This window comes from Chlorocebus sabaeus, chromosome 19, assembly GCF_047675955.1.
Source record: "Chlorocebus sabaeus isolate Y175 chromosome 19, mChlSab1.0.hap1, whole genome shotgun sequence".
NCBI lineage: Eukaryota > Metazoa > Chordata > Mammalia > Primates > Cercopithecidae > Chlorocebus > Chlorocebus sabaeus.
This window is the reverse complement of record NC_132922.1, coordinates 34,051,647-34,076,940: the sequence shown is the minus strand read 5'-3', so window position 1 is coordinate 34,076,940 and position 25,294 is coordinate 34,051,647. Positions and strand designations below refer to the sequence as shown.

General features: G+C 51.2%; 1 protein-coding gene across 1 annotated transcript in view; it reads right to left on the bottom strand.

Moving 5' to 3' along the window:
- Window positions 1–3,865: 3,865 nt before the first annotated feature.
- The window catches only part of GAB4 (GRB2 associated binding protein family member 4), a 66,356-nt gene continuing 44,927 nt past the window's right edge, over window positions 3,866–25,294 (bottom strand). Inside the window, 7 exon segments of the mRNA XM_073007123.1 lie at window positions 3,866–4,009; window positions 4,881–4,985; window positions 5,969–6,065; window positions 12,316–12,406; window positions 12,826–13,093; window positions 15,907–15,992; window positions 17,883–18,133. Of these exon segments, the coding sequence (XP_072863224.1) occupies window positions 3,866–4,009; window positions 4,881–4,985; window positions 5,969–6,065; window positions 12,316–12,406; window positions 12,826–13,093; window positions 15,907–15,992; window positions 17,883–18,133 (1,042 nt within the window).

Genomic DNA, 25,294 nt, shown 5'->3' with positions numbered 1-25,294 from the left:
AAACACCTGTTGCAGATGCCACATTCCTCTTTCCTCGCACCTAAGAAGCTGGGGAGGTTGAGAGGGGGTTGTCACATCTCCAGAGCTGGACTTGGCACGGGTCAGGGCTAGCTGGGAGGCAGCCCCGTTTCTCCGGAACTCGAACCCATCTCCTTCCCGTGGGCACCATCCCATCCAGGAGCTGGAGAGGAGCACACGAGCAGCCACACTGGCAGGGCCGAGGACTAGCTGTCACACAGGGCCATGGTGCACCCACCATGCCTACACCCAGCTCCTTACCACAGGCACCATCCCATCCTGGAGCTAGAGAAACGCAGGAGCAGCCACGCTCACAGAGCCCAGGAACAGCCTTCACCACAGGTTTCCCACTCCAGAGCCTGCACCCGGCTCCTTTCCTGGACCCCACCCTATCCTGGAGTTGAAGCAGAGAAGTGGGGCGTGTACAGAGCCTGGGAGCAGCACTTACCACTGGGTCCCCAAGCACCATGCCTGCAGTGCCATTTGGGAGAACATGGAAGGTAAAAAGGCACCAGGGACCTCAAAGGCTGCCCCACTTGTGCAGTGGGTGGAGGGGAGCTGTGAGATGTCAGACCTCAGGGACCTGTGCCAGAGGCCCAGTGGACACAGACACAGATGAAGCCCTCTCAGAACCCACCATTAGACACCCTTCTGAGAAAGACGAATTGGCAGATGCTAGCAGAATGTCCAGTTTACAGATTAGGAAAAGAGATTCTGTGATAAAGAGAATTTATTTTCTTTCTGAGCCAGGAAAACTACTTATTTCCTACTTAAGATGAAGTGAACAGACTGGCACAGTGGCCTTCCTGGGTCATTGGAGAAATGATTCTGAAACGGTTTTCTTGTTGACAGTGTGTGTCTCTGCCTACCCAGGGCAGCCAGGTGCTCAGGCTCACCCCAAGGTGGGACTTCAGTGAGTATGGGCTCTACTCCCAGAGAGACCCAAGTAGCCCACGCTGGGCTGTATTCCTCATGCACTTCACTGTTGTCCTGCTCCAGTGCCTCAGTACAAAGGAGCCTGCCAGCACGAGGCCTGTCTCGTGGCCACAACAGAAACGACAACCACTGGAGCACACTCCTGTCACCCCAAGTCTGCTCACAGGGTAAATACACATAATAAAAGTTGTAGAAAAAAAATGGATTAACTTCAGTGATTAGGCACCAACAGTGATTTGAAAAATGAAATGTCAGTTTTAAATGGTACCAAGTCAAGAACTTAAGACGGGGCTTCTCGCCCATTTTCTCTTAAGGAGAAACCAAACATTCTGTACAAAATGATTCTAAACAGCAAGATACAAGTAGCCAACAAATAAAAACAAGAACACACACTGCTGGACCGAATATGCCAGCCTGACTCTGCAGTGGGCTCTCAGCAGGCAGACGGCCACTGTCCCAGGCCCCAGGGGCCTGGTGTATCCCAGAATGATGCCCTTAGTGCTCTGCAGGTCAGCCTCCCCTCCCCCACACTTCCTAGAGCAAGGCCCAGGCCCAGAACGGCAGTGCTCACTTCCCTGCCTGCATCTCCCTGGAGGTCACAGTCATGCCGGTGGTGCTGTGCCAGGGCCTGGGACTGAGATGACAGCCTCACCGCATGCTCAAGGACCACAAGGCAGACTGCAACTGAGCCTATGATCCCACAACCAGAATGGTTGTGCTTCTGCCGCAGGAATGCGGTCTATTTTACTGGTTTGAACTAAAGAAGTTGTCCATATCAAGCCAGGAAGGGACTGGCTAATTGGCCAAAGCTCTGGTGTTGCTCATCCCTCGTGATGCAGAGCCTCCAGAAAGTAACAGAGCAAGGAGCTCCCCGAGACCAGTAGAGCCTCAGCCTAGGAAGGGGACAGAAAATATCAAATCCAACTACCCACTCCACAGATGGAAAAGCAAGGTCCTAGGGAGATGTCCTTGCCCCTGCTTCTCATTGTTCCCACCTGACTGCTCTCTAACTTTGCAGGTGGTGGGGGTGGGTGAAGGCAGCTCCCCTGGAGAGCCCAGCAGGACAAGCCCCCATGTGAGTTGCATTGGCTGAGGTGTCCCTTTTTGGGGTCTCAGTCATGGCCAGGCCACCAGGGGAGGTGGACTTTAACCTCATGATAGGTCCAAGGACCCCTGTATTAAGCTGAGTTGACTTTTCCTTCTGGGCTGGTGGGTGGAGGGGTGGATACATGCTAGACATGACTGGAGTTCAGGCTTGGGACTAGAGCTCTGCTTCCAATAGGCCCGTGTCCTCTTCTCTTGCCCTTCTTTCCATCTCCACCCTAATTTCACCCTCAGGGTTTTGGTGGTCACAGGAACCAAGAGCTAGAAGGAACCCCTCTGGAGATGCGACTTCAACACCTCCGTCTCTGAAGCCTCCACCAGGTTCATGCACGCCATGCACACTCAGAACACGCAGCACTTTCTCAGCAGCCTGGGATCAACAGGGAAGGTGACTGGGCTGGGAACTGAGATCAATACTGGGCCCCATTGTAGTCAGCTGGGGACAGGGAACAGCAGTTAAGAGCTGCGCTGTATGGGATCTCTTGCAGAGGACCTTACAGGGACACAGTCAGGGCTGGGCCAGTCATCCAGCACCCTGCACACTCTGCCCAGTGTGGCCACCCGGCCATCACCATTCCAACTGTGGGAGCACAAAGGCCTGGCCCCTGCAGTTCTGAGCTGCTGGACCTGTACTCCAAAGTCCCTTTGGTCCCTCAGCACAAGGCTTTTCCAGTCTGTCGTTCCTTCTTTCTCCACTGCACCCTGGCCCTGCCCTCCTTCCCTGTAAAAATCTGACCTACCTTCCTCTCAAGCCTAACTCAGGCACCCCTTGTCCTAAAAACCACCTTCTCTGCCTCCACTCCCTGTGGAGTTTCTACTTTCTGGGCACTCCATCAGCATCTTCAGCCCATCTTGGCCATCACCACTGTCTGTGTCCTTGTCCTTTCCCTCACTGATGTGACCTTGTCAAATTTGGGAAAAGGTCTGATAGACTCCTGTGTCTTCAGTGCCTAAGCCCAGGGCCTGGCCACCTGAGCCAGGGGAGAGGGCTCCTGCTGAGGGGTAGATCCCCAGAAGCTGACCAGGCCCCTGGTCTGGTGAAGTGTGGCACTCACAGGTGCTGACAGGGTGTGGAGGCTGCCTCCATCAAACCCTGTGGGCAGTCATTTTTTGGAGGAGGAAAGTCTATTCACCCCAAGGTAGGTTGAAGTGTCTGCTCTGCCCTGTTCATTCTGAAACTCTTAATGTTTTCCCTTCCTTTTGCCTTTCCCTCTCTGCCTCTCCCACCCGGGAGCAGCTGCCATACTCTGGCCTCAGTCTGAAAGTGGGAGACCCTGCAGGTAAGAGCTGCCTTGCTGGGTCTAAGGATCTAATTCCTTTGCTTCTCAAGACCACCTTTAACCTTCCTTCTCAACTATCCCAATGTCTGATGGCCTTGCCTCTCCCCTGACCAAAAAATGCCAGGGCTGAAAAGGTCCATGTCCACTGTGGCCTGCGGGCCTTGGGTCCCAGGGTCAGCAGGGTAGCTCCTCATGTTCCAGGATTGAGGGGAACAGCCCAAAGGCTAGAGGGAAGAGGCTGAGGACCGTGAGCAAAGTGTGAGTGTGGAAATCTGTTGGGAGCCCGGGTCTGAGGAGCAGGAAGAGACTGAGGATGCTTGCTGGCAACCGCTCCTAGCAAGGGGGTGAAGGTGGGGACCACAGCCAGCCAAAGGCAGACGTGGGCCCCGAGTAGGCAGAGGATGTGTCTGGATCAGGCCTCTGCTCTCTGGATAAGGGATGCGGTCCCTGATACCACAGAGCTGTAGAGTGTGGAGGAGCAGCTCTGAAGCACTGTCCTGGTCCCGCTCTGGTTTTAGTGGCCCAAGTCACAGCTTGGCACCCCTGGGAGGCTCCAAGGACTGCCGCAGGCACATCTGTTCATGCATGGTCTTCTGCAGGGCCCAGGTCTTCTCCAGATCCACCTGGACATACTCCACCTTCTCACTGGACGTGACAGAGCCTATGGATGACTGAGGGACAGAGGGTGGAAGTGGAAGTGGGAGTGTCTGTGAGTTCCTGGTGAGGAAGGACAGGCTGAGGAGGGGGCTCTCCCAAACTGTCTCAGGGGGAAAGGAACCTCTGCCTCCTGCTCTCAGCAGCCTGTGGGGCCTGGGCTTTAAAGCCTCAACTCCAGGCTAACCTCTCCTGCTGCTGGATGCCACAGCCTTGCCAGCACTTCTCATCTCCCAGCTCGCAGGAAGAGCCAGGCCCTTCTCTAGCCCAAAGATTGGTCAAGGCCTTCCCCTCTAAACACTCATCCAGGGCAGGAAATTTCCCAAGGGTCAACAAGCAGCAGCCTAGGCCTTTCCAGGGGTGCCTCGGTGAGCCCTATCTCCCCAAAGGGGGCAATGTACAGAGGTGGAGCTCTCCACCCTGCTGTCTAGACAGGCTGACTACTGTCTAGTAGTAGACAGTGCTTTACTGTCTACCAGTAGGTGTGCTTTCTCGGGAGGCTTTCTGGGGCCCCGAAGTCCCTTCTGAGGCCCCCGCATCAGTGGCCAAGCTCTGGAACCCTCCTCATAGAAGAGTTTGGCCTGGAGCCAGGTTGCTGAGTCCTGGGTCTCTCCTGATTTATTCTGCAACCTCCACAGATCAGGTCTCCACACAGTCATCTGTCTGTCTCTACAGGGAGGCAGGGCAGGCTGATGAAGGCACCACGCTGAGAGGGAAGGAACAGGAGTCCCGAGATCCAGATCAGAGCACCACTGAGCATAAGAGCCAGGCACTAGGCTGGGAGTGGCAGCCCAGCAGCCCGGTGCTGCTGGTGCTGAAGGGCCTGGCCCCACAGTCTCTCCCCCAGGATCCAAGGACTCTGCCCAACCCCAGCTCCACCCCAGGCACCTTGCTCGGCTGGAAGTCCAGGGCCACATAGTGGATGGTACCAGTGCTCCTTGGCAGGGCTGAACTGCTGGTGCCACCGGAAACAGGAAATGCAGATGCCGCGTTCTGCTGTCACAAGGAGGAAAATCCTACAAATGAGTTTAGGACACAGACAGACGCAGCACCCAGTGGATCACACCCGTGGGTGTAGCTGCGAGCCTACTGGGTCCTACTCTGAGCCATGCACTGGGGCACTCTCTGCTCATTCAAACCCTCTCAGCAGTCCTGTGAGCCAGGTGTTACTACTGTAGCCTCTCCTTCACACACTAGATGCTGCACCCAATCAGTCCTCTGAAACTCCCACCCATGGCCCAGAGTGGGTCCATCCTACAAAGAAGCTGCCTCCCCCTCCAGCTCCCAGAGATCGGCAGTGCCCACCACCCCGGGCTGCACGGAGCCTACTCCCTTACAGCCCACCACCCCGGGCTGCATGGAGCCTACTCCCTTGGCAGCTCTCCAGGAGACACACAGGGTCCCCCAGCCTCCTCCCTAGAAGGCTGCCACCTTGCTGGGACATTCCTGAAGTGTGGCTCTGGTGAGAAAAGTGGCCGCCCTGGGCTCTGGGTTTTGGCTGCTTTGCTGGTTGGCTGGCTTATTCTTCTGGTATCTATGCAGCAACTATCAAGTGCTGGTCATGATGCCCTCTTCAGTGCCAATCTAACGGGTATCCTGTGCTCCACCTGCATCTCCACGTCTCTCACAGCCCTCACCACGGTGAGGCATGTACATTTGTGTCTCCCCATGGCCAAGAAGACACCTCCAACTCTGCCTCTTCCAGGGCAGGGCACCACCTGTATCACCATCATGAGGGCGAGGCAGGCTGCCTCTGCTCTTCAAGTTCCAGACTTCCTTAAGGGGAAACCATCATATTCCTAACCCTGATGATTGCCTGATACGCCTGTGCTCAAGAAGGCTTGCAACAGGAGACCAAATCACACCTGACTGGGCTGGGGTGAGTCAGCTGGGGTAGCTAAGCTGGGAACCAGGGACGTGAGTGTGGGTCCCAGGGGAATCTGATAGGAGGCTTACAGTGACCCCCAAGGACTCACCAAGAAAATCTCTCTCTCTCCACTGTCTTCTGAGTATGTGCTGGTGATGCTCTGCATGGAGATGGGGTATTGGTAGGAGCTGGAGTAAAAGGTGTCGCTGTCATGGGAAGAAGGCAAGGAATACATCCTGGGAGGGGCTCAGGGCTTCTGTCAGGGCTCCAGCCTCCAGCTGGGCCCTGACTTGAAGCATCCAGACCTCACACTGTTACCAGATCAAGAACTGATAGGGCCAGGGATCATTATTCCCCCTTTACAGATGAGAAGGCAGCCACGCCTCATGAGACGGAATCAAGATCAGCTATGTCCAGGCCAATATCAGCATCCAGTTTCCTGACCACAAGCCAATGGCCATCCCACTCAGTCCTCCACCAACCCGAACCAAGCTCCTGTTTCCACTAACAGACACTCACCTGGTCCCAGACCAGGACTCTGTGACAGGTGGCTTGAAGGAGGGCTCACTGATGACCCTGTTGTTTCTCAGGTTGGATGGTGTTGGATTTGCTGGAGCAGGAAAAGAACCTTCAGTCATCAGCCAGGTCTGGTTCCCTGTGGCCAGACTGATCCCCACCCAGGTATCCCACTCCTTCCTTGAACCCCGTGCTGGGCCAAGGCCACAAGGTGAGGTCATAGCAGCCTGGAAGCTGAACTCTAGCTCTTCTTCCTGGTCTACATGAGGAGGGCACAGACCACACTTCACTGGACACCTGCTGTGAGCCAGGGCCACTGTCCCAGACACTCTCCTTCCAAACAAACCAAGGAAGCAGGAGTTACTATCTCCATTTCACAGAGAAGAAAACTGAGGCTCAGAGAACTCACATAACTTGCCAAAGTCAGACGTTCCACATCCAGGATCCACCTGACCCCTAAGCGAATGAAGAGTCCCTGGACATTGTCAAGAGATAGAATGGGGAAAGACTTACCTTTCCGGTTAGGCTTGAGGCTGCGGTTGACAGGGGGCAGCTGGACCTCATGTCCCTGGCTGAGGTCTTGGTGCACAGAAAGCTCCGTGAGTGGGAAGCCAAGCAGGTTAAAGCAAAAAGGACATGAGCCCACAGCGGTGACACCCTGAGAATCACTGCGTGCTTGCTCCACAGCCACCAGGGTAGGGAAGCCTGGGTTCATGGGCACACAGCAGTCCTCAGAAGCAATGCTGTCCAATAGGCCCATGAGTACTTTTCCTGGCTAGGAAGGGGAAAGTGAAAGAAACACAGCTATCACCAGCAAGAACAAGACAGGAATGAGAATTTCTAGAAAAGGCCAAAAAGAGTCATGACTGGGTGTTTTGGCGAAACTCTTGATCACCTTGGTTGGGGGCTGCCGTCTTCAGCAGCCACCAGAGGCCCAGACAGAAGAGCTCCAGCCAGGAACCCCATGCATGGGGCCCCTCTGGGCAGCCTCAGGGGTCAGACTTTGGAGCAGCTTCCATTACACAGTCACACGTAAAAGTGGAAGAGTTTTCAGTTCTTACAGGTCCTGGGAGGTCACGGAGCACAGACAAAGAGAGCAAGAGGAGAAAGGGTGGCAACTGGCAGTGTATCTTGCGGAATGGGGTGTGGATCACTTAATTAAGGTTGGAGTAAATGCCTGGATGATCCATTTAAAGGGAGCAGCAAGACAGTGGTGAGTCCAGTCTGCTGGCTGGGGGAGGTGAGTCTAAGTTCCTATCTCTGGCCACTGACTGAAGCCACATGGGTGTGATGTAGAACTGGAAACCATCGGGGTGACTAAGTCCTCTGCCTCTGTTCTGAGAAAGTTAAACCTGCATTCAATGTGGATGCCAGGGCAGCATACAATTATAAGCCTTCACTACATGGGGAGGGCTACACTTTGAAGCTATCAGAGTGACCCTGGAAAGACTCTGAAATCAAGGTAGAGGCAAGAAAAAGTGAGATGTCTGGGCCCTTCTAGCTCTCAGGACCTCGTGGGGTTCAGCTACAATTTGTGACAAATCTATAGGATAAAATATTTTTAGTGGCTGGGTCCATTCTGGTTTCTGGATGCTGGACCCAGGCAGAAGGCAGCACAGGCCGTGCATCATGTAGGTGTGGCCTCAAGACCCACCAACCACCTCAAGTCCTTACTTGGCACTGGTAGGTGTGGTGAAAAGAGAGAGAGATCAGACTGTTACTGTGTCTGTGTAGAAAGAAGTAGACATAAGAGACTCCATTTTGTCCTGTATTTGAGATGCTATTAACCTGTAACCCTACCCCCAACCCTGTCCTTGCCAGAGACATGTGCTGTGGTGACTCGACGTTTAATGGATTTGGGGCTGTGCAGGGTGTGCTTCGTTCAAAAAGTGCCTGAAGGCAGTATGCTGGTTAAAAGTCATCACCATTTTCTTAATCTCAAGTACCCAGGGACACATACACTGCGGAAAGTTGCAGGGACCTCTGCCTAGGAAAGCTAGGCATTGTCCAAGGTTTCTCCCCATGTGATAGTCTGAAATATGGCCTTGTGGGAAGGGAAAGACCTGATTGTCCAACATCCATGAAGGGTCTGTGCTGAGGAGTATTAGTATAAGAGGAAAGAAGGCCTCTGGGCAGTGGAGATAGAGAAAGGCATCTGTCTCCTGTCCGTCCCTGGGCAATGGAACGCCTCAGTGTAAAACCCGACTGTATGTTCTATTTACTGAGATAGGAGAAAACCACCTTAGGACTGAAGGTGGGACGTGCTAGCGGGAGTGCTGCTCTTTATGCACTAAAAAGGTTTATGGAGATGTTAGAACATGCATATCAGGGCACAGCACTTTTCCTTAAACTTATTCATGTCAGAGATCTTTATTCACATGTCTTTCTGCTGACCTTCTCCCTCCTATGATCCTATTTGTCCTGCCACTTCCCCTTCTCCAAGATGGTAAAGATAATGATCAATAAATACTGAGGGAACTCAGAGATCGGTGCTGGCGTGGGTCCCCTGGGCCCACTTTTTCTTTGTCTCTGTGTCTCATTTCTTTTCTCAAGTCTCTCATTCCACCTAACGAGAAACGCCCACAGGTGTGGAGGGGCAAGCCACCCCTTCAGGCAGGTCAGCATCTTAGGCCCTGATCAAGGCGAGGACCATATCAGATGTCTTGGCTCTGGAAGGTGAGGTGTGGGGTGAGGTGCACTTCCCCAGACAAGGAGATTCCTCTCCCCCAACAGCTGTGATTAGCAGACAAGGTATCAGGGAGGTACAGGGAGCTTGGGGCTCACTCAGGCTTGTGGGTGACCATCAAGCTGCAGGCAGAGCTGCCACAGAGTTGTGCAATGCAGCAGACCTAGGTACAGCCTTCCTCCAGCTCCTGCCCCATCTGCCCTCTGCCTTGGTTACCTAATTCCCACCATCTTTATAAGGGGCCTGAAGCCAGGCTTTGTTGCTTGTCTGACACCTTGGAGAACTGTGGTTACCCTTTCCAGGTGGCAGCCTGGAATCCATCCACCTCACCTGACTCTGAGTACTGCCCTTGCCTTGAGGCTCACATGGAAGCACCCCTTCTCCAGAGGATCTCCTGGATAAGGTTGCTGAATCAGATCACCCACCACCCCAGTAGCCTGTCCCCTCTGCCTACCCATACCAAAGGCTCACAAGGAAGCACTCCTGCTCCAGGGGACTTCATGGGTTAGAGCACCTGCTGAGAGCACCCAGAACCCCAGCATTCTGCACCCTCTGCTACCCACAGGGCTGGTGAGCCTTGTGATCCCAACTACTCAAGCACTCACTTTCTTCCAGACCTGGATGCCCGTATCTCACTTATCCAAAAACTGAACCCATGATTCTGAACTGAGGTAAGAACCTAGGCAGGCTCCTAGGAGGGAGATGCTGTCACCCTTTGGGGGATGTGCTTTTAGTTCCATGGAGTGTGTGACCTTTATCTCCCTGAGCCAGCCTGGCGACCCCTGGTTCAGTCATACTCACCAGGAAAGAACTGACTCCCTCATGCATGGACTCAGCAGGCCGGCCGGCATTCCCTCCACCATGCCGGGGGTACTTGCAGGAGGAAGCTATGACAGAGGAAGGAGATCCAGATGTATCACAGTTGATCTATGTGTTGATGCCTCCCACACCCTCCCCAGTGCTGCTCAGGGTCTCACTGATGCTCCAGAGGACACGACTCTCAACTCCAAATGACAAGGTGTTACCTCTAACACATCCTTGCTCCCTACCACAACTCCTCCTGGGTTTCCAGGTCCAGCTCCAGTGTTACCCACAGAATGTCTTTCCTAGACATCTACCCACAGGATACACTTCTCCTTCAACTCCTACAGCACCCACCACCCATACCCTTCACCCACCTGCCACCTCCAGGAACAGTAAAGAGGCTTGTACTGACTTCTGCATGTCGGTTTCATTTCATTGTGTACATAAATGTGAGCTCTGAACAGCAAACCTGTTTTATATGTCTCTATCATTTCAATTTCACAACACAAGGGCCTTGCTGAAATTGCTGACACACTGAAAAGACTGCAAAGAGTTCTAACCCAGGATCCAGGACCTCAGGGTGAGGCTCATCTTTGCCACTTCTGACTTGCAACCCTGAATAAGCCTAAGTACCACGGGCCTCATATAAAACAGAGAAAACAAGGCTTTGCCCCACCAAACTCTCTCATAACAGGAAGAACAAACAAAGGCTTTGCAAGATATAAGAATGGATGCAAAAGGAAAGGAGTTACTATTGATCTATTTTTTTTCATTGAGGAGAGGAGGTTATATGCAGATATAAAATACTCTCAGTGGAAAACAAATGACAAAAAAATCTAGGTATTTCAAATACAAGTTTAGACTTCAAACAAAGAGATCTAAGTATAGGTTGGAAAATATTTTGAAGATCTCGTTTTGTTTCAACGGTGAGTCCACACTGGTTTGGCTCTAGTTTGGACTGATCTCCTCAATTTCTATTTTAAGTCTTTGCTTTGATTTACACATGCATACGCGATTATTTAGAATTCCAAACCCATAATGTGCTGTACTGCAACGAAGAATGTTCTGTCTCCCTTAGTGGAGGCCGAGTCTGCCACAGTCTTGCCACTGTGGGTGTCTACTAACAGCCTCCAGTGCTGGGGGACCCAGCGGTCAAGGTCCACACAGGAGATGAACTTGACTATCAGTGACCTGAGTGGCTCCCAAGTCTCCCTTGACCATGGGAGACCAAGGACTAGCTAACCACTGAGAACCCGGTGCCACCTCCCCTCTCCCTCTATTTCTCGGTGAGGGCTCATACTGACCTTGGCAACATCGGCTGTTGTCTATTGCAGGAAGGGTATTCCGCCTGGGGATGGCAGCGTCAATGGACCACCTGCTGCTTTCACTGACTGAAGGTCTCTGCTGAGGGCTGCCCCACTGACATGCTTCTGCCTGACTTGCCTCGGGCAGGGGATGGGAGCCAATGGACCCAGGAGTGGCCATGGCCGTGGCACAGAGGTTCTTGTCTAACATGACTGTCCTAGGGATCTGGTGCGCTGAGAGTGGGATGGCCGGAACACCACTATTGTTCACCAGGTGGCCCCCAAACTCCTGGCACAGGGTGCTTCTGGGTGCCTTGAAGGGGTACACACCCTCATTATCTGCCTCAGAGCCTGTGAGGCTGCCTCTGGTGTGGCCATGGGAGGCCAGGCTCCAGGAGGTTCTGCAGGTGCTGCCTCTGAATTCTGTATTGTGCTGGCTCGGCTTGGAAAGGCTATGGAAGCCATGGATGTGACCGCTGACTCCATCGACACTGTATTCACTGTGCTGGGCAAGATCGTGCACGGCTGTGCTTTTCCTCATGGGGAATGGGGCCCTGGAGCCCTGGGAGAAGCTGGCACTCCTAAGACAGAGAAAGAAGGGAAGGGGCAGGGGTGAGAGGAGGCCAGGACTGCCCCAGGGAGGCAGGCGGGGAAGTTCACAGCCCCATGTAGTGAGATGGTATGGAGAAAACACAGGAAGAGGAATTGGGCAGACCTGAAGTTTGTCTAGTTTGGGAGTTCACTACCTTGTGGCCTTGAGCATTTTCCCTTTCTGAATTAGTATCTCCATCTATAAAATGGTGATTAAAAACTCCCTTTGCAGGTTGCTTAGAAATCAGACTCTATAAGAAGGCAAGGAGTACATCCTGGGTGGGGCTCAGGGCTTCTGTCAGGGCTCCAGCCTCCAGCTGGGCCCTGACTTGAAGCATCCAGACCTCACACTGTTACCAGATCAAGAACTGATAGGGCCAGGGATCATTATTCCCCCTTTACAGATGAGAAGGCAGCCACGCCTCATGAGACGGAGTCAAGATCAGCTATGTCCAGATCAACATCAGCATCCAGTTTCCTGACCACAAGCCAATGGCCATCCCACTCACTCCACCAGCCCGAACCAAGCTCCTGTTTCCACTAACAGACACTCACCTGGTCCCAGACCAGGGCTCTGTGACAGGTGGCTTGAAGGAGGGCTCACTGATGACCCTGTTGTTTCTCAGGTTGGACGGTGTTGGATTTGCTGGAGCAGGAAAAGAACCTTCAGTCATCAGCCAGGTCTGGTTCCCTGTGGCCAGACTGATCCCCACCCAGGTATCCCACTCCTTCCTTGAACCCCGTGCTGGGCCAAGGCCACAAGGTGAGGTCATAGCAGCCTGGAAGCTGAACTCTAGCTCTTCTTCCTGGTCTACATGAGGAGGGCACAGACCACACTTCACTGGACACCTGCTGTGAGCCAGGGCCACTGTCCCAGAAACTCTCCTTTCAAACAAACCCAGGAAGTAGGAGTTACTATCTCCATTTTACAGAGAGGAAAACTGAGGCTCAGAGAACTCACATAACTTGCCAAAGTCAGACGTTCCACATCCAGGATCCACCTGACCCCTAAGCGAATGAAGAGTCCCTGGATATTGTCAAAAGATAGAATGGGGAAAGACTTACCTTTCCGGTTAGGCTTGAGGCTGCGGTTGACAGGGGGCAGCTGGACCTCATGTCCCTGGCTGAGGTCTTGGTGCACAGAAAGCTCCGTGAGTGGGAAGCCAAGCAGGTCAAAGCAAGCAGGACATGAGCCCACAGCGGTGCAGACACCCTGAGAATCATCACTGCGTGCCTGCTCCACAGCCACCAGGGTAGGGAAGCCTGGGTTCATGGGCACACAGCTGTCCTCAGAAACAATGCTGTCCGATAGGCCCATGAGTGCTTTTCCTGGCTAGGAAGGGGAAAGTGAAAGAAACACAGCTATCACCAGCAAGAACAAGACAGGAATGAGAATTTCTAGACAAGGCCAAAAAGAGTCATGACTGGGTGTTTTGACGAAACTCTTGATCACCTTGGCTGGGGGCTGCCATCTTCAGCAGCCACCAGAGGCCCAGACAGAAGAGCTCCAGCCAGGAACCCCATGCACGGGGCCCCTCTGGGCAGCCTCAGGGATCAGACTTTGGAGCAGCTTCCATGACACAGTCACACGTAAAAGTGGAAGAGTTTTCAGTTCTTACAGGTCCTGGGAGGTCACGGAGCACAGACAAAGAGAGCAAGAGGAGAAAGGGTGGCAACTGGCAGTGTATCTTGCGGAATGGGGTGTGGATCACTTAATTAAGGTTGGAGTAAATGCCTGGATGATCCATTTAAAGGGAGCAGCAAGACAGTGGCGAGCCCAGTCTGCTGGCTGGGGGAGGTGAGTCTAAGTTCCTATCTCTGGCCACTGACTGAAGCCACATGGGTGTGATGTAGAACTGGAAACCATCGGGGTGACTAAGTCCTCTGCCTCTGTTCTGAGAAAGTTAAACCTGCATTCAATGTGGATGCCAGGGCAGCATACAATTATAAGCCTTCACTACATGGGGAGGGCTACACTTTGAAGCTATCAGACTGACCCTGGAAAGACTCTTAAATCAAGGTAGAGGCAAGAAAAAGTGAGATGTCTGGGCCCTTCTAGCTCTCAGGACCCCGTGGGGTCCAACTACAATTTGTGACAAATCTATACGATAAAGTATCTTTAGTGGCTGGGTCCATTCTGGTTTCTGGATGCTGGACCCAGGCAGAAGCAGCACAGGCCATGCACCATGCGGATGGGGTCCAGTACCAATGTCCACTCGGATTTCTGGATACCAGACCCAGGCAGAAGGCAGCACAGGCCATAAACCATGCAGGTGTGGCCTCAAGACCCACCATCCACCTCAAGTCCTGACTCAGCACTGGCCGGTGTGGGGAAAAGAAAGAGATCAGACTGTTAATGTGTCTGTGTAGAAAGAAGTAGACATAAGAGACTCCATTTTGTCCTGTATTTGAGATGCTATTAACCTGTAACCCTACCCCCAACCCTGTCCTTGCCAGAGACATGTGCTGTGGTGACTCAAGGTTTAATGGATTTGGGGCTGTGCAGGGTGTGCTTTGTTCAAAAAGTGCCTGAAGGCAGTATGCTGGTTAAAAGTCATCACCATTCTCTTAATCTCAAGTACCCAGGGACACATACACTGCAGAAAGTTGCAGGGACCTCTGCCTAGGAAAGCTAGGCATTGTCCAAGGTTTCTCCCCATGTGATAGTCTGAAATATGGCCTTGTGGGAAGGGAAAGACCTGATCGTCCAACACCCATGAAGGGTCTGTGCTGAGGAGGATTAGTATAAGAGGAAAGAAGGCCTCTGGGCAGTGGAGATAGAGAAAGGCATCTGTCTCCTGTCCGTCCCTGGGCAATGGAACGCCTCAGTGTAAAACCCGACTGTATGTTCTATTTACTGAGATAGGAGAAAACCACCTTAGGACTGAAAGTGGGACGTGCTAGCGGGAGTGCTGCTCTTTATGCACTAAAAAGGTTTATGGAGATGTTTGCATGTGCATATCAAGGCACAGCACTTTTCCTTAAACTTATTCATGTCACAGAGATCTTAATTCACATGTCTTTCTGCTGACCTTCTCCCTCCTATGATCCTATTTGTCCTGCCACTTCCCCTTTTCCAAGATGGTAAAGATAAAGATCAATAAATACTGAGGGAACTCAGAGACGGGTGCTGGCGCGGGTCCTCTGTAGCTGAGCACGGGTCCCCTGGGCCCACTTTTTCTTTGTCTCTGTGTCTCATTTCTTTTCTCAAGTCTCTCATTCCACCTAACGAGAAACGCCCACAGGTGTGGAGGGGCAGGCCACCCCTTCAGGCAGGTCAGCATCTTAGACCACGATCAAGGCAAAGATCATATCAGATGTCTTGGCCCTGGACGGTGAGGTGTGGGGTGAGGTGCACTTCCCCAGACAAGGAGATTCCTCTCCCCCAACAGCTGTGATTAGCAGACAAGGTATCAGGGAGGTACAGGGAGCTTGGGGCTCACTCAGGCTTGTGGGTGACCACCAAGCTGCAGGCAGAGCTGCCACAGAGTTGTGCAATGCAGCAGACCTAGGTACAGCCTTCCTCCAGCTCCTGCCCCATCTGCCCTCTGCCTTGGTTACCTAATTCCCACCATCTTTATAAGGGGCCTGAAGCCAGGCTTTGTTGCTTGTCTGATACCTTGGAGAACTGTGGTTACCCTTTCCAGGTGGCAGCCTGGAATCCATCCACCTCACCTGACTCTGAGTACTGCCCTTGCCTTGAGGCTCACATGGAAGCACCCCTTCTCCAGAGGATCTCCTGGATAAGGTTGCTGAATCAGATCACCCACCACCCCAGTAGCCTCTCCCCTCTGCCTACCCATACCAAAGGCTCACAAGGAAGCACTCCTGCTCCAGGGGACTTCATGGGTTAGAGCACCTGCTGAGAGCACCCAGAACCCCAGCATTCTGCACCCTCTGCTACCCACAGGGCTGGTGAGCCTTGTGATCCCAACTACTCAAGCACTCACTTTCTTCCAGACCTGGATGCCCGTATCTCACTTATCCAAAAACTGAACCCATGATTCTGAACTGAGGTAAGAACCTAGGCAGGCTCCTAGGAGGGAGATGCTGTCACCCTTTGGGGGATGTGCTTTTAGTTCCATGGAGTGTGTGACCTTTATCTCCCTGAGCCAGCCTGGCGACCCCTGGTTCAGTCATACTCACCAGGAAAGAACTGACTCCCTCATGCATGGACTCAGCAGGCCGGCCGGCATTCCCTCCACCATGCCGGGGGTACTTGCAGGAGGAAGCTATGACAGAGGAAGGAGATCCAGATGTATCACAGTTGATCTATGTGTTGATGCCTCCCACACCCTCCCCAGTGCTGCTCAGGGTCTCACTGATGCTCCAGAGGACACGACTCTCAACTCCAAATGACAAGGTGTTACCTCTAACACATCCTTGCTCCCTACCACAACTCCTCCTGGGTTTCCAGGTCCAGCTCCAGTGTTACCCACAGAATGTCTTTCCTAGACATCTACCCACAGGATACACTTCTCCTTCAACTCCTACAGCACCCACCACCCATACCCTTCACCCACCTGCCACCTCCAGGAACAGTAAAGAGGCTTGTACTGACTTCTGCATGTCGGTTTCATTTCATTGTGTACTTAAATATGAGCTCTGAACAGCAAACCTGTTTTATGTATGTCTCTATCATTTCAATTTCACAACACAAGGGCCTTGCTGAAATTGCTGACACACTGAAAAGACTGCAAAGAGTTCTAACCCAGGATCCAGGACCTCAGGGTGAGGCTCATCTTTGCCACTTCTGACTTGCAACCCTGAATAAGCCTAAGTACCACGGGCCTCATATAAAACAGAGAAAACAAGGCTTTGCCCCACCAAACTCTCTCATAACAGGAAGAACAAACAAAGGCTTTGCAAGATATAAGAATGGATGCAAAAGGAAAGGAGTTACTATTGATCTATTTTTTTTCATTGAGGAGAGGTGGTTATATGCAGATATAAAATACTCTCAGTGGAAAACAAATGACAAAAAAATCTAGGTATTTCAAATACAAGTTTAGACTTCAAACAAAGAGATCTAAGTATAGGTTGGAAAATATTTTGAAGATCTCGTTTTGTTTCAACGGTGAGTCCACACTGGTTTGGCTCTAGTTTGGACTGATCTCCTCAATTTCTATTTTAAGTCTTTGCTTTGATTTACACATGCATACGCGATTATTTAGAATTCCAAACCCGGCCGGGCACGGTGACTCAAGCCTGTAATCCCAGCACTTTGGGAGGCCAAGACGGGCGGATCACAAGGTCAGGAGATCGAGACCATCCTGGCTAACACGGTGAAACCCCGTCTCTACTAAAAAATACAAAACAACTAGCCGGGCGAGGTGGCGGGCACCTGCAGTCCCAGCTACTCGGGAGGCTGAGGCAGGAGAATGGTGTAAACCCAGGAGGAGGAGCTTGCAGTGAGCTGAGATCTGGCCACTGCACTCCAGCCCGGGTGACAGAGCGAGACTCCGTCTCAAAAAAAAAAAAAAAAAAAAAAAAAAAAAAAAAAAAAAAAAAAAAGAATTCCAAACCCATAATGTGCTGTACTGCAACGAAGAATGTTTTGTCTCCCTTAGTGGAGGCCGAGTCTGCCACAGTCTTGCCACTGTGGGTGTCTACTAACAGCCTCCAGTGCTGGGGGACCCAGCGGTCAAGGTCCACACAGGAGATGAACTTGACTATCAGTGACCTGAGTGGCTCCCAAGTCTCCCTTGACCATGGGAGACCAAGGACTAGCTAACCACTGAGAATCCGGTGCCACCTCCCCTCTCCAAATCTCAGTGAGGGCTTATACTGACCTTGGCAACATCGGCTGTTGTCTATTGCAGGAAGGGTATTCCGCCTGGGGATGGCAGCGTCAATGGACCACCTGCTGCTTTCACTGACTGAAGGTCTCTGCTGAGGGCTGCCCCACTGACATGCTTCTGCCTGACTTGCCTCGGGCAGGGGATGGGAGCCAATGGGCCCAGGAGTGGCCATGGCCGTGGCACAGAGGTTCTTGTCTAACATGACTGTCCTAGGGATCTGGTGCGCTGAGAGTGGGATGGCCGGAACACCACTATTGTTCACCAGGTGGCCCCCAAACTCCTGGCACAGGGTGCTTCTGGGTGCCTTGAAGGGGTACACACCCTCATTATCTGCCTCAGAGCCTGTGAGGCTGCCTCTGGTGTGGCCATGGGAGGCCAGGCTCCAGGAGGTTCTGCAGGTGCTGCCTCTGAATTCTGTATTGTGCTGGCTCGGCTTGGAAAGGCTATGGAAGCCATGGATGTGACCGCTGACTCCATCGACACTGTATTCACTGTGCTGGGCAAGATTGTGCACGGCTGTGCTTCTCCTCAAGGGGAATGGGGCCCTGGAGCCCTGGGAGAAGCTGGCACTCCTAAGACAGAGAAAGAAGGGAAGGGGCAGGGGTGAGAGGAGGCCAGGACTGCCCCAGGGAGGCAGGCGGGGAAGTTCACAGCCCCATGTAGTGAGATGGTATGGAGAAAACACAGGAAGAGGAATCGGGCAGACCTGAGGTTTGTTTAGTTTGGGAGTTCACTACCTTGTGGCCTTGAGCATTTTCCCTTTCTGAATTAGTGTCTCCATCTGTAAAATGGTGATTAAAAACTCACTTTGCAGACTGCTTAGAAATCAGACTCTATTATATCTAGAGCTGGTATATCTATATCTGGGCTGTGATTAGCAGGGTGATCAGTTTCACCCCCACAAAACAGACAGTAGCAAGCCAGGTACACTATTGGTTCCCTGCTGTGAGCATTCCCGAATGTGCATGTCTGAATGCCCAGGCTGAGAAATGGTGGGGAGAGCTTTGAAGTGGGTGGCAGGAAGCAGCAAGCGAGTCATCTCATCTCTGAGTCTCAGTGTTCCCCTGTAAAGTAAACCAGCAGCTCATGGGTGTCAATGTGGTTAAGTTATAAAGAACTATTCAGAAGTAAGTGACACATTCATCTTCTACCAGGTATTACAGTGGTTAGAGAGGCAATTAGAGGGAAAAGTTTCTCTCCCCAGAAACCTAAACATCTAAAGAAAACATGGTTTCCTGTTTGGCAACTACATTTGGGATGGAAAAAGGTTTGAAGCCAGGCACAGTGGCTCACACCTGTAATCTCAGCACTTTAGGAAGCCCAAACAGGCAGGTGGCTTGAGTTCGAAACCAGCCTGGACAGCATGGTGAAAACCTGTCTCTTAAAAAAAAATATATATATATATATTAGCCGGGCATGGTGATGTGCACCTGAAGTCCCAGTTACTTGGCTGGGAGGCTGAGGTGGGAGGATGGCTTGAGCCCAGGAGGCCGAGGCTGCAGTGAGCTGAGATCATGCTATTATACTCCAGCTTGGGCAACAGATCCAGACCCTACCTCAGAAAAAGAAAAAAGAAAAAGTTTTGAATTATTAAAATGTAGGTTTTGGGAGATAAGGCAAGTATTAAAAAGAGAATCAATGAATGAGAAGGGAACTGTGTCATGTTCCAGTGCTGCCACTGACAAGCTCTGTGTGCCTTCCTGATTGCCCCAGACATGACCCGGAAATCACAGTGATTTTCAAGCATCCATCTGGCTCTGCAGCTCTACAGCCTTCGGCTTTATGAGAGTGGTTTGGAACTGGGTTCTATGTTCTGTGTGGGTGTTCTGGGAAACTGGAGGATGTAGTTTTGAGCAAGTATGGATCTGGGTCTTCTTCCCTATCTTTTATATTATTATTCCTCCTAGGATTTAATGTAGGGAAACAAGTAAGACTGGATCCTTATAGCAGTGGTTCTCAGCCTCTTCATGGCCACAGGCATCTTTAAAAAGCTGAGCAAAAGCTCTTGGGGTATCTCCCCAGAATGAGGCATATCTCACACACATGCACATTTGCAAGCTGTTTCTAGGGGTCATAGCCCTCTGAGACCAATTCGTGGAACTGCCTCACTGGTATGCTCTCAGCCTATGGAGAGCTTTCCCTTAGGGACGTGGCCAAAGCTGGCCCAGAAGCTTAGAAAAATGAAGGGAAGCAGGTGTTCAGACCAGGCTACCTCCTCTGTGAACATGGGCCACCGAGCTTCACAGCCCCCCTCCCTGGGCCTCTGCATTCCTTCTCTCTTTCTATTCCTCTCCACACACAAGACCAAGCCAACAGCATGGGCCTCCATAACTGAACACGTGTCTCTAAAGCATGCTGCGCTTCACCAGCAGACATGAGAGTGGAAGAAGATGCAGGATCCTCATGTTAATATTTGTCTTTGGTGCCTTTCACTTGGTCTTTTGGAGTTTCCAGCTCTCTGGTAGACATGCCACCTGGATTTGCTCCTGTGATGTTTGCTCATGCCTCACTTTCCATCTAGGCCAGGCACAGCAGACACAGATGCCACCTACCCTGCAGGACAGGCGTCATAGCAGTGGAGGAGGTGTCATGAACGCACACCACCACAATCAGATGGGATGAGCACACACGGTTACCGACAGATCTGGATGAGCCCTCCCTGGTGGTGGTCAAGACCACCAGGAAAGCCTTCTGCAAAGCCTTCCATCTTAGTGAGCCCAGAAGAATCAGCAGGAGCTGGCCAGACAAAAGCTGAGACAAGGGAAAAGCTGTTCCACTTGGAAACAGCAAGATGCAGAACACAGCCTGGCCGTTCAAGGGGCTGCAAGCTGCTCAGGCTGAGAGATGACAGTGGAGGGGCCAGGCCAGCACTGAAGGGATCAGGAGCTTCGGAAGGACGTCAAAGTGGGGATGGAGTGTGGGAAAGCACCTCAGGTGTCCTGCGGTAATCTCACACATATTCAGAATAAGCCCATCATCTTCCTCCTGAAATCTACCTCTCCTGATTGTTCTGTCTTAGGATTGGCACCAGCCTCTCAAACCCAAAACACTGGAGTTACCCACACTGTCATTCACTCATCAGTCAGCCTTAGTGAGCCCACCCTACTCATTTCCTCCTGATCCTTCTTCTGGACCACAAAAGTCTCGTAACAAGTCTTCCTCACATTTCCCAGGGCCTCTCCAGCCCTCTCCATCCTGCTATTTACCTTCCTCACCTCCCAGCTTGAACATCTTCACCACTGTCACAGAGACTTCAGGACGAAGTCCAAACTCCCAGCTTTACTCCATTCCATCTCTCCAGTCTTTTCTCCCTAGTTACACTTCCCACCTAGGATCCACTCAAACCAGACGTTACTGTGTCCCCAGCGTGCTCCTCAGTGACACTTCTGGGCTTTGTCCTGTTGTCAGCTGTCCCTGGATGGCTTTTGAGGTCCCTCTGGCAAGCTCCTACTCCATTTATCCTTCAAACTCAGCTCAAAAGGCACATTTTTAAAAGCCTCTCTTATATCCTCTTCCTCCAAGCGTAACCACTCACCTGCATAACTGTTCTTGGAGTAGCAGCAAATTGCTATCTGCATCACACTCCATTGTTACTTATCTCCTCCACCCGACTATGATTTCCCTGAGGAAGGAAACCCTGTCTTACTCATCTTTCTTTCCTCAGCACCCAGGTTAGTGCTTGTCACATAGTAAACAATGAATTAAATGTTTGCTGAAGGAAGAAGCCAATGAATGCAAAAGTAAATAAAGAAAAGTGGGGTGTTGCCATCCTTTTTCCTGAGCTTGGCCCAAACACTTTGAACCAGCAGATCCAAACTCTTTCTCCTTAAACCCCACTTTCTTATGTCCCAACATCTGCCTGCCCAGGTCCTTTACTCCAGCTCAGATACTTCTCAACCCTGACCATGTCATCCACATGGTCTAAACCCCATCCCTGGGTTTGTATACCTCATCTTGCCTTGGAATGCTTCTCTGATGCATCAAAATGTTCCACCAAGTCCAAAAGACTTTCTATCTACAAAAGAATTACTGGTCCCTAATTCTCCCTCCCATTTTAAGCACACCCTCCTCTGTGCCCCCATAGCACCTGGGCTCCCATCAGGATGTGCACTCGCTCTGTCTTGTGTGTGTTACCAGTGTATGAGTCTCCCCACTCCCAGCAGACCCTGGGCTCTTCCTCCCTGTTCCCACAGCACCTGGGCTACCAACAGAACATGGAACTGTCTTGTGTTGCTCTGTCTTGTGTTGGTTTCTGGGTCTATCTCTCTCTACTCCTAGCCAACCATGTCCTCCAAGACAGCAGAGGGCCACATCCTGTCCCCTGGAATTATGCCTGGCTTATGGTAGATGATACTGATGCATTTTGAGCAGGACTAATCATCACTTCAGGCATCAGGTAAAAGGTAATCAAGGGAAGGCAACATGCCCGAAATTACCTACTCAAAGAACAGGAGCACTGTGCCAGCACCCAGGGCTCTGGACACCCTGCTCAATCCCTGCTGCAGTGTGCTCCCCTTGGGCAAGAATCACGAGGAGAACTCTGAGGACTCAGAGGTCCTGGGGACTCCATTACTGACATGCACACCCATGTGAGGCCAATGTTACTATGGTGTCCTGCATTGCTTCTGTTGGATGGATACCTGGGAGCAGTGGATTTGGAGAGAGCTTCACTTCCAGGACTGCAGGCTGACAGAAGCTTCATAAAACAGGTAAGACCCTGTGTCAGGTGCATGACATGTGATGCCACTTTAATTCTTCCTAATAGGTCTGAGAGACACGTGTTACCCCGGCGTAGCAGATGAGGAAGGCAGTATATGGCCAAGTTGGTACAGGGAGACACTAAAGCACAAGTGCACAGGGTGCTTCCTGGAGTCAGCAAGCACTTTGGGAGGAAACACTCACTCCAGCCAGCAGCACACTGCACCTGCCCTCCTGTCCTAGGCTTCTGGCTACACAGAGGCTGTGGCATGTGGGGCTGTCACACCACCTCCTGCATATTCTTTGGTGTCAATATCAACCCAGAGCTCTCCCCTGACTTTTAAAAATGGTTTCCTAGTTTTTGTAGCCACTTCCTTTTGCTTTTGGTCACTACATTTAAATAAATAAATAAACACTGTAAAAATCTAAATGATGGGTGGCTGCTAAGATGGCCGAATAGGAACAGCTCTGGTCTGAAGCTCTCAGCAAGATCAATGCAGAAGGCGGGTGATTTCCACATTTCCAACTGAGATACCCGGCTCATCTCACTGGGACTGGTCAGACAGTGGGTACAGCCCACAGAGGGTAAGCCAAAGCAGGGTGGGGCATCACCTCACCAGGGAAGCTCAAAGGGTTGGGGAATCCCTCCCCTTAGCCAAGGGAAGATGACAGGGACTGCACTGTGAGGAATGGTGCATTGTGGCCCAGATACTACACTTTTCCCATGGTCGTCACAACTCACAGACCAGGAGATTCCCTCAGGTGCCTACACAACCAGGGCCCTGGGTTTCAAGCACAAAACTGGGCGGCCATTTGGGCAGACTCCGAGCTAGGTGCAGGAGTTTCTTCTACACCCCAGCGGTGCCTGGAATGCCAGAGAGACAGAACAGTTCACTCCCCTGAAAATGGGGCTAAAAGCCAAGGAGCCAAGTGGTTTAGCTCAGCGGATCCCACTCCCATGGAGACCAGCAAGCTAACATCCACTGGCTTGAAATTCTCACTGCCAGCACAGGAGTCTGAAGTCAACCTGGGATACTCAAGCTTGGTTGGGGAAGGGGCATCCACTATTACTGAGGCATAAGTAGGTGGTTTTCCCCTCACAGTGTAAACAAAGCCTTCAGAAGTTCGAACTGGGCTAAGCCCACCATAGCTCGGCAAAGCCACTGTGGCCAGACTGCCTCTCTAGATTCTTCCTCTCTGGGGAGGGCATCTCTGAAAGAAAGGCAGCAGCCCCAGTCAGGGGCTTATAGATAAAACGCCCATCTGCCTGGGACAGAGCACCTGGGGGAAGAGGCAGCTGTGGGTGCAGTTTCAGCAGACTTAAACGTTCTGCCTGTGGTTCTGAAGAAAGCAGCATGTCTCCCAGTACAGCTCCCGAGCCCTGCTAAGGGATAGACTGCCTCCTCAAGTGGGTCCCTGTCCCCTGTCCCTCCTGACTGGAGACATCTCCCAGCAGGGGTCAACAGACACCTCATACAGGAGAGCTCCAGCTGGCATCTGGCAGGTGCCCCTCTGAGATGAAGCTTCCAGAGCAAGGAACAGGCATCAATCTTTGCTGTTCTGCAGTCTCCGCTTGTGATAACCAGGCGAACAGGGTCTGGAGTGGACCTCCAGCAAACTCCAGTAGAGCTGTAGCAGAGCTGTAGCAGAGGGGCCTGACTGTTAGAAGGAAAACTAACAAACAGAAAGGAATAGCATCAACAAAAAAAAATCCACACAAAAACCCCATCTGAAGATCACCAACATCAAAGATCAAAGGTAGACAAATCGACGAAGATGAGGAAAAAACAGTGCAAAAAGGCTGAAAAACCAGAACACCTCTTTTCCTCCAAAGGATCACAACTCCTCGCCAGAAAGGGAACAAAACTGCACCGAGAATGAGTTTGACGAACGGACAGAAGTAGGCTTCAAAAGGTGGGTAATAACTCCTCTGAACTAAAGGAGCATGTTCCAACCCAAAGCAAGGAAGCTAAGAACCTTAATAAAAGGTTACAGGAATTGATAACTAGAATAACCAGTTCAGAGAAGAAAATAAATGACCTGATGGAGCTGAAAAACACAGCATGAGAACTTTATGAAAAATACACAAGTATCAATAGCCAAATCCATCAGGCAGAAGAAAGGCTATCAGAGATTGAAGATCAACTTAATGAAATAAGCATGAAGATGAGATTAGACAAAAAAGAATTAAAAGAAATAAGCAAAGCCTCAAAGAAATATGGGACTACATGAAAAGACCAAGCTACGTTTGATTGGTGTACATGAAAATGACAGAGAAAATGGAACCAAGTTGGAAAACACTCTCCAGGATATTATCTGGGAGAATTTCCCCAACACAGCAAGACAAGCCAACATTCAAATTCAGGAAATACAGAGAATATCACCAAGATACTCCTCGAGAAGAGCAACACCAAGACACATAATTGTCAGATTCAGCAAGGTTGAAATGAAGGAAATAATGCTCAGAGCAGCTAGAGAGAAAAGTTGGGTTACCCATAAAGGGAAGCCCATCAGACTAAGAGCAGATCTCTCTGCATAAACCCACAACCCAGAAGAGAGAAGGGGCCAATATTCAACATGCTTAAAGAAAAGAATTTTCAACTCAGAATTTCATATGCAGCCAAACAAAGCTTCATAAGTGAAGGAGAAATAAATTTCTTTACAGACAAGCAAATGCTGAGAGATTTTGTCACCACCATGCCTGCCTTACAAGAGCTCCTGAAGGAAACACTAAATATGGAAAGGAAAAACCAGTACCAGCCACTGCAAAAACATACCAAAATGTAGAGACCATCGACTCTATGAAGAAACTGCATCAACTAACAGGCAAAATAACCAGCTAGCATCATAATAACAAGATCAAATTCACACATAACAATATTAACCTTAAATGTAAATGGGCTAAATGCCCCAATTAAAAGACACAGACTGGCAAATTGGATAAAGAGTCAAGACCCATCGATGTGCTGTATTCAGTAGACCCATCTCACATGCAAAGACACAGATAGGCTCAAAATAATAGGATGGAGGAAGAT